At 52.8% G+C, this 12318-nt stretch overlaps 1 protein-coding gene across 1 annotated transcript in view; it reads right to left on the bottom strand.

Moving 5' to 3' along the window:
- The window catches only part of LOC149310296 (trifunctional enzyme subunit alpha, mitochondrial-like), a 44213-nt gene that overhangs the window by 4416 nt on the left and 27479 nt on the right, over nucleotides 1-12318 (bottom strand). Inside the window, exons 13-17 of the mRNA XM_089528646.1 lie at nucleotides 11310-11481; nucleotides 10459-10545; nucleotides 9893-10033; nucleotides 9190-9258; nucleotides 7217-7412 (exon numbers count right to left, since the gene is read on the bottom strand). Of these exons, the coding sequence (XP_089384772.1) occupies nucleotides 7217-7412; nucleotides 9190-9258; nucleotides 9893-10033; nucleotides 10459-10545; nucleotides 11310-11481 (665 nt within the window). The remainder of the gene's footprint in view (nucleotides 1-7216; nucleotides 7413-9189; nucleotides 9259-9892; nucleotides 10034-10458; nucleotides 10546-11309; nucleotides 11482-12318) is intronic.

The following is a 12318-nucleotide window of genomic DNA, read 5'->3' as shown; positions in this document are numbered from 1 at the left end:
CGAGTTTTTATATTGTAACGAATTAGTAATACATGGGTAATGAAACAATGTAACTTCACATCAGAAAGTTAGAAAGTAATAAAGCTATAGGTTGATTAATTATGGTAAGAGGTATAGACTTAGTAGGATAAGAGTATTTTCAGAAAAACACGGATTAAGGGATGGAATCTAGAATATAAAGCTAAGAGTATTTGATAGTATATTCTCAGCGAAAAACCGGACGTGGGTTGAACAAAGGCAATAAAATAAGAATAAAAAGGGAGGAGGGAGGGAGGTATTATTTAAGGGGAAATACAGGAAAGAGCAAAATATCAGTACAGAATATATAGGTTATGCCAAGATAATAAATGGAACATGTATTGGAAGATATTAGAATAGAAGGACAGGTTGCTTACCTGTAACGGTATTTCTTCGAGTGGTCATCTGCGAATACATACAAATGGGTTTCACTGCGCCTGCGCAGTGCTGTTCGGAACCTACTGGAATCACTGGGCAGAGTTTACTCTGCAACATATAGAAACTTTTTGGCGGTAACCCCACCCACCCGTTATAAGGCCCCTGCCTTCCCGCTCTTTTCCCCAGTTCCGCAATTTTTCCGCCAAGCAGGCGAAGGAAGAGAGCCAATGAGAGCAGGACACTGAGGGGATGGACGGGTGGGATTTGTATGTATTCGCAGATGACCACTCGAAGAAATACCGTTACAGGTAAGCAACCTGTCCTTCTTCTTCGTGGTCTCTGCGAATCATACAAATGGGTTTAGACTGACAAGCTTAGGTATGCGGCGGAGGGAGTGTCCTGAGACCAAAGCTATGGTAAACCAAAGGTGTATTTATTATAAATAAACACCCTGAACCATAAAGAGTCAGTCTTTTGTTCATGCACAGATAAAATAGCAATAAGTTTGCTGAACCTGAGAAGGGAACAGAGGTCATGCAAGACCGATCCCATAAGACTTGTGCAAATCAACATTCAACAGTATAAACAGTGTAAACTGTATAACACAAATACATCAGTAGTGCAATCAATGCAACCCCGAGACCAACACAGCCCTCCCGAAAGCTGCGTCTCGGATGGCCCTGGTGTCCAACCTGTAATGCTTAATAAAGGTGAGGGGTTGGGACCAGACAGCAGCCTTACAGACATCCTCCAAAGGAATCCCAGATAGGAATGCTGAGGATGCCGCCACAGCTCTTGTGGAATGTGACCGAACCCTGCCAGGGAGAGGTTTGCCCAGCAGTTCATAGCAGAGGTGGATGGTACTAGCCACCCATTTGGAGAACCTCTGCGTAGACACGGGCAACCCCTTCTTCGGTTCCGAGTAGCATTGAAAGAGTCTCTCGGACCGGCTGGAGGCAGCAGTTCTGTCCAGGTAAAACGCCAGCGCCCTCCTGACATCAAGGGAGTGCAGGCGTCGCTCCTCATCCGACGTCGGATCAGATGCTAGAGTGGGCAACACAATGTCCTGGCACATGTGGAAGGCAGACACCACCTTTGGCAAGAAGGTGATGTCCATACGGAGGACCACCTTGTCCTTGTGGAACCTCAGGAATGGTTGGTCCCTCCGTAAGGCACAGAGTTCGCCCGCACGACGGGCAGAGGTGATGGCCACAAGGAAAGCGGTTTTCCAAGTCAACAGTCTCAAGTCCGCTGTGGCCATGGGTTCAAAGGGCTTGGATTGGAGAGCGGACAGTACCGACTCCAAACTCCAAGCCGGTGTTGGTACCGACACAGGAGGATATAGGTTGGCACAACCCTTCAGAAAGCCCTTCACCAAGGGATCCTTAAAGAAAGACACCCTCCCCCCGAACTGATATTTAGCACAAATGGCAGAAAGGTAGCCCTTGATGGATGTGAGGGACAGCCCTCCCTCCAAAAGCGCCATCAAAAACTCCAGCACCACTGGAGTGGAAACCTGTGCAGGAGACAAGCCCTTCTGGTCAAGGAAGAGGCAAAATCTCCTCCATTTCAGGGCATAAGAACGCTGGGTGGAAGGTTTTCTGGCAGCCAGGATCACCGTCCTAACCGATTCAGGCAAGGCGGTCAGGGCCGGATCTTCCAGGCCACCAGCGGCAGGCTCTCGATGTCCGGGTGGAGAATTCGTCCATCCTGGATCGACAGCAGGTCCGGACGGGGGTCGAGGCGGAGGAAGCATCTCCCGGAGAGGTGGAGAAGGGATGCGAACCACGGTTGTCTCGGCCACCACGGGGTGATTAGGATCGCCTGCGAGCGGTCCGTTGTCATTTTGGACACCACCCTGACGATAAGAGGGAACGGAGGGAAGGCGTAGAGGAGCTCCCCCGTCCAAAGGAAAGCGAATGCGTCTCCAAGGGATCCGTCGAATCGCTTCCTGGAGCAGAACTGGGGACAGTGGCTGTTCCAGCTGGTCGCGAAGAGGTCGATCCGGGGGGTTCCCCACCGATCGAAGAGGTCGCGGACCGTCTCGGGATGGAGCCTCCACTCGTGGCACACCGATGGAGATCTGCTGAGGCGGTCTGCTAGCTCGTTGTCCTCCCCGGGAAGGTGAATCGCCTGGAGGAGGACACGTCTTTGGATGCACCAATCCCAGATGCGGAGCGTGAGGTCGAGCAGGGTCCTGGACCTGGTACCACCTTGCTTGTTGATGTAGTACATCACGGTGGTGTTGTCCGTTCTCAGGAGGACCACTCTTCCTGAGACAGCAAACTCGAATGCCCTCAAAGCCTTCTCCACTGCAAGCATCTCCAAAGCGTTGATGTGGAGGAGCTTGTCTTGTGCGGACCACCTGTCCTTGATGACAAGGTCGAGCAGGTGGGCGCCCCATCCCTCCAGGGATGCATCGGTTGTCAGCGTCAGCTGTGTCTGGGGCTGATGGAAAGGCATCCCGGCGCAGACGTTGGAGCCGTCTAGCCACCATCTGAGGGAAGCGGCTATAGGTCTGGGTACCGTGAGCCACTTTGAAGGTGGGTCCTCCAACGGAAAGAAGACGGAGAGGAACCAGGATTGGAGAGGACGAAGACGCAGTCTCGCCCAGGGGGTGACGAATGTCGTCGATGCCATGTGGCCCAGGGCGACTTGGACGTCTCTGGCTCTTATCCTTCTGTGTGAGATGCACGGCCTGAGGGACGTAGCCAGGGCCTGAAACCGGTCCGGAGGAAGGAAGGCTAGGCAGTTGTCGGAGTCGAGGATGGCCCCGATGAACTTGACCTGTCTGGTCGGCGTGAAGTGGGACTTTTCCTTGTTGACCACCAGCCCGAGGGAATCGAAGAGGTGCAAGGCGAATGAGACTGCCTCGTGTAACTCTTCCTGGGATTCGGCTGCAAACAGCCAGTCGTCCAGGTAGGGAAAAACCAAGAAGCCCTTCTGATGAAGGTATGCCACCACCGGTGCCATGCACTTCGTGAAGACTCGAGGGGCCGTGGCCAAGCCGAACGGGAGCACGTTGTAGTGGTACGAGTCGGAGCCGACAGCGAAGGCGAGGAATCTCCGGTGGGATTCTCGGATCCCGATGTGGAAATAGGCGTCCTTCAGGTCGACAGTCGCGAACCACAGGCCCTGGTGGAGGAGAGGCAGAATGGAGGCCAAGGTTACCATTCGGAAGCGACGGTAGTTCAAAAAGAAGTTCACTTGTCTCAAGTCCAGGATGGGCCTAACGCCACCATCTGCTTTAGGTACGGTGAAGTACCTGGAGAAAAAGGCCCGAGGATGTTGGTCGGGCGGCAAAGGGGAGATTGCCCCCTTACAAAGCAAGGTGCGCACTTCGTCGAGAAGGGTGTCCGAGGGGGGAGTGGACATGAAGGCTCCAGTTGGAGGGAGCTCTTGGAACTCGAGGGCATAACCCCTACGGACGATGTTAAGAACCCACGAGTCCGATGTTATAGAAGCCCAGGCGTTAACATAGGGCCTCAAGATGTCCAAAAAGAAGAGGGGTGAAGGGGAGACGAAGCGCGCTGCGTCCCTTCAGGCTCTCTTCTTCCCCTGGTCGGTATCCTGCCGGCGGGACTTGCGGTACCGAGGCGGGAAGGTGCGACGGCCAGAGGAGGAGGAAGACTGCGAAGGGAAGCGCTGTCTCTGAGAGCCTTGGTGCTGGGGCTGTCGGTCCCGGGAGAAGGTCCCTTGTGACTGACCTTGCGGCTGCCACGGGCGCTGTCGCTTCCGGAACGGAGAAGCCGGTGCTGAGGACATGCCGTGCTTCTTCGCCGCCGCCTTCATCCTGAACTTGCGGTTCAGGCGGTCGTCGGTCTCGGCGTGGAAGAGGCCGGTCCCGTCGAGCGGCATGTCCTCAATGGCCGCTCTAACCGTCGGGTTGAGGTCGGAGGCCCTGAGCCACGCGTGGCGCCGAAGAGCCATGGCAGCTGACATGGACCTCCCGGAGCAGTCCGCCATGTTCCTGGAAGTGGTGATTAGCCAGCTTCCGATGGAGTGCGCCTCGTCTCTGATCTCCACCAGCTGCCTCTGGATGTCATCTGGGACGTCCGGAACCATGGGAAAGATCCGTTCCATGAGGGTTTGGATGTAGGCCCCCATGCAGGCGGTGTAGTTGGCGGCCTTGACCCCAAGAGCCGAAGCCGAGTAAGCCTTTTTTGCCAGTCCATCAATTTTCTTTGCCTCTTTGTCGACAGGGGAAGTAGCCTGCTTCGGAACGAAGCTGTGCTGGGCTCCCTCCACAATGGCCGAGTTTGGTCTGGGGTGTTCTGCCAACCAGGAGCAACTCGCCGGGGCGACCCTATGGAGGGATTGGACCTTGCGGGAGGGTGCCGATAGGGCGGCCGGAGCATCCCAGGACCTTTTCACGATGGTCTGGAGAGAAGGAAGGAGAGGAAGGCATGGCGGAGTGGGGACCCGTCCATGCACCCTACGCTCGACCGGGTCCTCTGCGTCGTCCCCCGCGGCTGCGAGCTCGATGTCAAGGGCCCGTGACATCCTGACCACGTGCTCTGTGAAGGCCCTGACGTCGTCCGACGGCGAAGACGGCCCTGGGTTGTGCATCCTCTGAGGGGAGGCCGAGCCCGAGAGGACATCCTCGTCCGAGGGTGCCTCCGAAGGTGGCAGCGGTTCGTCTTCAGAATCCAGGTCGGAGGAGAGGGGGTCCGTCACCCTGACCTGGGATCTCGGGCGGGCGAAGTCCACTGACGATCGGGAGCGTCTGCAGGATGAGGACGGCGACCTCTCACGAGTACGAAGTGGAGACGGCGACCTCTCGCGTCTACGGGACGGCGATGATGACCTCTCGTAGACCGACACGGTGGGAACCGATCTGGCCGGGTCAGCTCGGTCTACGGGGTGGGGGTTCAGCCTGGTGAACTCCCTCAGGGCTCTGTCCTCCGGCACCGACATGTAGTAGCGGCGCGACTGCACGTCATAAAAGAGGTCCGGGATCCCCTGTATGTGGGCCAAGTGACCTTCATCATCGGTCGCCGGATGGGAAGGAGACCGATGAACAGGAGAGCGAGGGGCGTCACCCGTCCCGTGGATGAAGTCCAAGGCCGGGGGAGGCAGGGATGTAACCGGGGTCCCCTGGTCTACCGGCGTCGGCTCCTGGTATGGAGCTGGCAAGGCGGAGGCGCGGGCCTGTCTGGAGTGGGAGCGCTCCTTGTCCTTTGCCCTCGGCGGGTCGGTGGTGGGCCGATCCTTGGAGGGCTTGGCCTTTTTAGGGGCCGGATCACGGTCAGCCTTGTCATGGTGCCTCTTCTTCCCAGGCTTGGGAGTCTCCTCCGATGGGAAGAACGGGTTGTCCGGGAGGTCCAGGAGGACAGCAGTCGGTGTCGATGATGAAGGCCTCGGGGACCTTGCTCCTTGAACCGGTTCGGTATGCTCGCTAGGCATCGCATGCCGTGGTCCCTTGGATGCCTTGGAGGACGAAGGCGAGGCGAGATGGACCTCCGATTTGGGAGCCTCCTTGGAACGGGGGCCCTCCGATCCCTCCTTTGGCTTGGAGGCCCGTTCGGTACCCTCAGTCCCCGATGGCTTATGGGGGCGCTTGGAGGGTTTGTCGGTGGCACTGGGCGGTTTGGAGCCACGGGCCACATCGGAGGTGGTGGAAGGAGTCCCGGCCGGGACACACACCACGCTGGGGACGGCGGCTCTCCCCGATCCCACGCTGGAGACACTTGCCCGAGAAGATGAAGCGGGGGGCGGCAGAGGCGGGACAGAAGAAGACCGCGGACCCCTTTCTTGCAATTTCCCCAGGGCAATCGCCGAAGTAAGCCGGGACTCACGGTTTTTCCGGGCCTGGGAAGAGAGGGATCTGCAGAGTGCGCAGGCCTTGGGGTCGTGGCTTGGACCAAGGCAAAGCAGGCAGGTGGAGTGCGGGTCCTGAACGGGCATCTTGCCCTTGCAAATGTCGCACTTCTTGAAAGCCGCAGGCATTTCAAAGTCGCCAAGTCGATGGAGATCCGAAAACGAGGTCAACAGCGAAGTTACCAGGGGCGGGAGACAAAGAATGGTCAAGATACAGTCCGAGGTCAAAAACGAAAGTGATTCCAAGCAAGCAAAAGCAAGCGAAGGTTCCTCTGAAGCAGCTAGCGCGGCGGAAAAAAGGAACTGGGGAAAAGAGCGGGAAGGCAGGGGCCTTATAACGGGTGGGCGGAGTTACCGCCAAAAAGTTTCAATATGTTGCAGAGTAAACTCTGCCCAGTGATTCCAGTAGGTTCCGAACAGCACTGCGCAGGCGCAGTGAAACCCATTTGTATGATTCGCAGAGACCACGAAGAAGAAGTTGTAAATATGATCAATCTGTAAATATCGTGTATGTTCAAGAGATGCTGACAGAAGTTATAAATAACTGGGAAGTACAATCACAAATGTAGAACTGAATGTGAATTTATAAATAAAGGTCACCTGAACGCAAAACAATTTAAATATTTAAAAATATATAAATATTTTTGCACTCACGTTTTTCAAGGCATTCTGTCACACACTAAAATGATCCTGTGTACAGTTTTCAAATGTACATTATTCTTCCCAGGTGCATTTTTCCAACACATGTTTGTTGGAGAATGACACGCAAGTGCAGAAATTGGGTTTCCAATCACAAAAGGCATTGGGGTTCAACAAGTATGAACTGGGTCAGCAGACACATGGAACTGCAAAACCCAATGAACTCCTCGCTCACCTCCATGTCATTCATGCTAGGAAACTAAAGAGCTAAATTCCTCCATGCTGCTGACATGGGACACTTCAGTGAGGAGGGAGCTCCTGAAATCTAGGTGTTGCCCAGAGCCTTGGCTTGGCCACTTACCCAGAAAGCCCTTGTTCACCATGGCTTTCATCATCTCCACGTTCCCTCCTTTGAAGCGTTCCCCAAAGGCTTTGCCCAGATCCTCGGCTACATGCGTGGCAACATCAACACCCACTTCATCAATCAGGGTCGCAGCCCCAACAGGGAAGCCAAAGCCAGTGGAGATGGAGTCCACTTTCTTGGGATCGCTGCCTTCCTGTGTGGAGAAAAGGTGCAGAGCTGATTACGGACAGAAGGAGGCTCTGGGAGAACTGCACCCTACATTCGTGTTTCCTTAGGTATTTTCATCTTTCAACATTTAAGTCCTTGTGTGGAACATACAACAAGGGGGAAAACAGCGAGCACAGCCAGAGTCATAGGATGTGAAGGAGCCACAAGAGCTGTCTAATCCAACCTGCTACCATGCAGAATCCACAGCAGAAGCATATCCCCGAGAAGTTCCCATCCAACCTCTGCTTAACATCCATGAATCCATGACCTTCTGGGACCATTAATACTTCCATCAGAACAACAAGAGCTTGAACTGGCTCTGGGTGTCAAAGGGAGGCAGTGAAAACTCTCTAGGAAGGCAGACAGAGACACAAGGACAGGGACAGATGCATTTGCCACAGGTTCCTAAATCAGTTGCAGGGACGGGGTGCTGGGGGGAAGCCACCTCCCGACTGCAAATTGCTGTGTCCCTCAAGCACAGTTCACAGACACTGGTGTTTTCCACAGAGAGGAGATATGCACTGATTTAAGGGAGGTTTTTTTTTTATCAAACCCATAGCCAATCCATAACTTTAAAGCTAAAGATCGAAGCAGTGGAGACCTAAGAATCATAGAATCATAGAGTTGGAAGAGACCATGTGATGTCCTGCCAGGACTGATTGAATCTCCCCCTGCATTTTCTTTCACGTTGGTTCAGGCCATAGTATGTTTAGTGTAGGAAAAGTTCTTTGTATTAGTTGTGGGAGGAGCTGTAGGATCCCCTGCATTATTTCCAGGTTTGGTTTGCCCTTTCCCAACATGCTCTGTTGTAGCTGGAAGCTTTTAGTTTGGAGCAGTCTTTGCTGTGAGCAGGCAGAGAGCTGCCTTTTGGTGACAAACAAGCCCAGACAGCCGGAAAGGGCATTTCTTACACTTTAGCCATTTTAGTTACCAAGTAATTTAGCCATTTTAGTTAGCAATTTAGCCAAATTAGTTACCAACAGCAAGTGAATAAAGGAATTCAGGAGCTGAAAGACCCTGCACCAGCTCCACTGAGAGAGGAGAGCAAACCAACATCAGACCCAGAAAGATGACACCCTGAAGATTGCTGAAACTGTAAAGTATCTTTTGTTTAGAGCTGGGGAGGAGAAAACTCTTTATTTTTGTCCTTTAAATTAAATTTCCCCCCTTTTGAACTTTACATTCAGCTTCAGAGCCTTTTTGGGTAAAGAGTTTGATCTCACCAGGGTACCAGCGTTGCACACCCAAACCTGCCACCACCTTTAGTTGGGTGTGTCTTCACAGACCACAAGGGCCATCCAGTCCAACCCCATTCTGCCATGCAGGAAATCCAAATCAAACCATCCCCATTGACAGATGGCCATCCAGCCTCCGTTTGAAGACCTCCAAGGAGGGAGACTCCACTACACTCTGGGGGAGTGCGTTCCACTGTCGAACAGCCCTTACTTTCAGGAAGTTCCTCCTAATGTTGAGGTGGAATCTCTTTTCTTGCAGCTTGCATCCATTGCTCCGGGTCCTAGTCTCTGGAGCAGCAGAAAACAACCTTGCTCCCTCCTCAATATGACATCCCTTCAGATATTTTGACACATTAATTGCAGCACCAGGCTCTGTTGAACTTAGCCTTGAATTACAGACGTGTTGAGATGTGGGTCAACCTCTTTGGCCAAGTACCAACCACTACTCACTACCTCCCCACACAAACCCACAATGGCATCACTGGCTAAGCACCTCAGAACCCCCTGCCCTCTGCAACCAGCACCAACCTGCAGAACTCGGATTATTTCAGCCAGCATGGGGGCAAGACATCTGGTCGTGTAGAAACCGGGGCCATCCTGCAGAGGAGGAATGAGAAGGAATGTGAAGACAGGTCTGCTGAGGGGTAAGGCGGCCTCTGCCAACCATCCACTCATTCCCCTCGCTCCTGACTATTTCTAGACACACAAAATGCCTGCTCATAAAACTCAAAAATCTCCCCTTTGGCAGATGGGACTTGACCGGTGCCAGCCTGGGAATCCCAAGGTAGTCCCAGTGTCTCTCTCTGAGACTGGGCTTTGGACACTGCACAGCAATGACAGCCTCTGTGAAGCACTGATGGGACTAAACCGGTGTGCATGTGTGTGAGAGAGAGTGTGTGCCAGGGGCAGGTGGAGAACAGGTGGCCCTGCTGGCGACCCAATCCTGGCCATAGCCTCCCTTGAAGGTGGAAGCTGGCCCTCCTGCATCCCAAGAACCTTGCATCCCTTTCTCAGCCTGGCCATGCAGCCATTCAGGCCAAAGTCTGCTCTTTTTGCTTAAGATGGCAGCAGTTCCACACAGACGCTACTTCTCAAAGCAGTAGAAGAAACAGCAACCATCACAATACTCATTGTTGTTTTTAAGCATCTTTTGTGAGCTGCCTTTGGTCCAATTTGGGAGAAAGGTGGCATACAAAATAAATAAATGAACAAACAACTGATGGTGCATCACCTTAACCACGATGATGACCTTCCCTTGCTTGAGGCCCATGGCAACAGCGGAGGCAGCTGTGTCCTGGGACGTCTTGTCAGTGGTGATGATCTCCAGCAACTGCATCTTGTCCACAGGAGAGAAGTAGTGCATTCCAACCACCTGGAAGGCAAAGGGAGGGGAGGAGAGCAGGATCAGGCCCTCTTGCAGGGCAGGTGGCTCTCTCTGTGCCATGTGGACTGTGACCTCTCTGTGTGCATGTTTGCCTTCAGCTTCCCCCCCCCACACACACACAGGTGTCTCCCAAATTTCTCAGGACTACAAAGGCCATTCAGCACAAACAACAGCTGTATTGGCTGGAAGGATGATGGAAGAGATAGTCCAGCCCACCAGAAGGTAGGGGAAGGCTGGTATTGTGAGCCTCCCCCAGGCTTTGTTCACTACCACACACTGACACCCATCTTTGAGTAAGGGTCTCTTTCAGTTCTAGGATTCTATGAAGTGTCTCCATCCCCTCAGGGTCCATCCCACACTCTTCTTTCCTAGAGTGGCTACCGGGAGGCAGCAGACTGGCCCCTCAGACTCACCTTCTCTGGCCTTTTGCTGGCTGCTGCTATCTGGTGGATGGGGAGAGCAGAGGTGTTACTGGCAAAGACACAATGAGGAGGGACCAGCTGGGGAGAGAAAGCAGATCTTAGATGATGGAAGGCATCACTGTGGCTGCTGCCCTGAGCTTACAAGGTTACTAGCAAGCAACAGTGCCTCATTCAGACGGAGGCCGCAAGTCAGAGCCAAATGGTCAGCACATAATAACAACAATGAATTTTAGTCTTGCCTCCTTATCAGGCACCCAACCATTAGTTTCAGTTTCACCAAGAATATTCCTCTTTAGACTAGAAATGCTTTTCTGCCCACTAAGTGCCTTAATGCAGCTATCATGGCCTTTTACTGGGGCAGACGCCCTGACATGTAGGAAGCAGACACTGCCAAGAGGGGTGCAGTGAAGTTTACATAACCACTGCAAAACTTAGTGGTTCTCCATGTCTGACATTTACAAGTCTGGCAGTGTGTGTGTGTGCAGGAGCAAGAATTGCCAAGGAGTGCATAGTGCAGTTTGCATAACCACAGCAAGGCTCCCCTTATCCTGTGTAACCTTCACAGCCTAGAGGCCCCAGTTTAAGCCACCACTGGCTGACTGACAAGATGGAGATCCATACTGGCCAAGCCCAGGGTGAAGATCTATGTGCATCACTGGTGAAGATCCATGTGCCCAATGAGCACACCAAAACCAGCCTCACTACAAGTTTCTCAGAGAGGAGCTAGCTTTTGCTGGGCAGAGTGTTCCCAGAAGCAATCCTTCCCCTTGAAAGGGGAGCAGAAAACTGAGAGGCATCCCAGAGGCACTTCCCTCCTTCCATGGTCCCAATCCCCTACTCACCTCCTCCACTTCCTTCAGCACTTTGTGTTTGATGCTGATGTCCTCAAAGACAGCTTCAATCACCATGTCGGCCTTTCCAAAGTCCTTGTAGTCCAGCTGCCCCGTCAGGTTGCTGAGGAACATGTCTCTTTCGAACGAGGTCAGGCTCTTCTTCTTCACTTTGTCATTCAGGCTGGGAATGAGCAAATGTGTGTGAGGGAATGGGACTGAGATCAGGATGTGAGGGTGGCCTAGCATGGAGGAATCTCCCAACGCCTGCAAACGTCTTCACAGTGAAGGAGACCAGCTTGACCCCATACACACTTTCTCCCCATCAGGCAAAATCCCTTCTGTTTCTACAGGCTGGTTAACTGCTCATCTCTTATGCTGTTTTTCCCCTCTTTCTTAGTTGTGCAAGATAATTTGTTGTTCCAGGGTTTTTAACAATGTAATTGTTTTAAGGCAATTTTTGAAGCCATCTTGTAAATACTTGTATGGAAGGCTACAGTACAATACAGACAGATCAAGAAAAAGGCATGTGCTTTGAGGGCTTGGGCTTTGCTTTCATGGACCACTGCCTTTTCAGAGGCAAATGCTGATCCTAAGGAGCAGTTTATAGATGGCCCCAAAAAACTGAGGGAGGATGGGAGAGAAGAGGGAACCAAGCCAAACCAAAAAACGCACACAAGGGAGGTAATCCACCGATACCATTAGCCCTGAATGAGGGGAAACATGAAGTCCACAACATTTGAGAGGACTCTCCTCTTTCACCTTCATGGCCTCTCCAAGGCATTTTTGGCAAAGGACAGACTGAGGTCCTCTTTGATCTTCAATGTGTTCCAAGCCAGCTGGATGGAAAAGTTGCTCATCCCTCCATGGTGCCAGCAGCTTCTCTTTTGTAGAGAGCAAGAAAGGTCCAAATTTGGAAGGAGGAGGCAAGCACAAGCCAAGTTCTTGCAAAAGCAAAGCGAGAACTGCGTAGGATGTTACATGCAACTTGCCTGGCACCATTATTTTCTATTCTAAGACT

The sequence above is a fragment of the Sceloporus occidentalis genome, unplaced genomic scaffold (assembly GCF_023333645.1).
Source record: "Sceloporus occidentalis isolate IW3139 unplaced genomic scaffold, rSceOcc1.0.p SCAF_6, whole genome shotgun sequence".
Classification (NCBI taxonomy): Eukaryota; Metazoa; Chordata; class Lepidosauria; order Squamata; family Phrynosomatidae; genus Sceloporus; species Sceloporus occidentalis.
The sequence above is the reverse complement of the archived record's forward strand: the minus strand, read 5'-3'. Positions and strand labels throughout refer to the sequence as shown.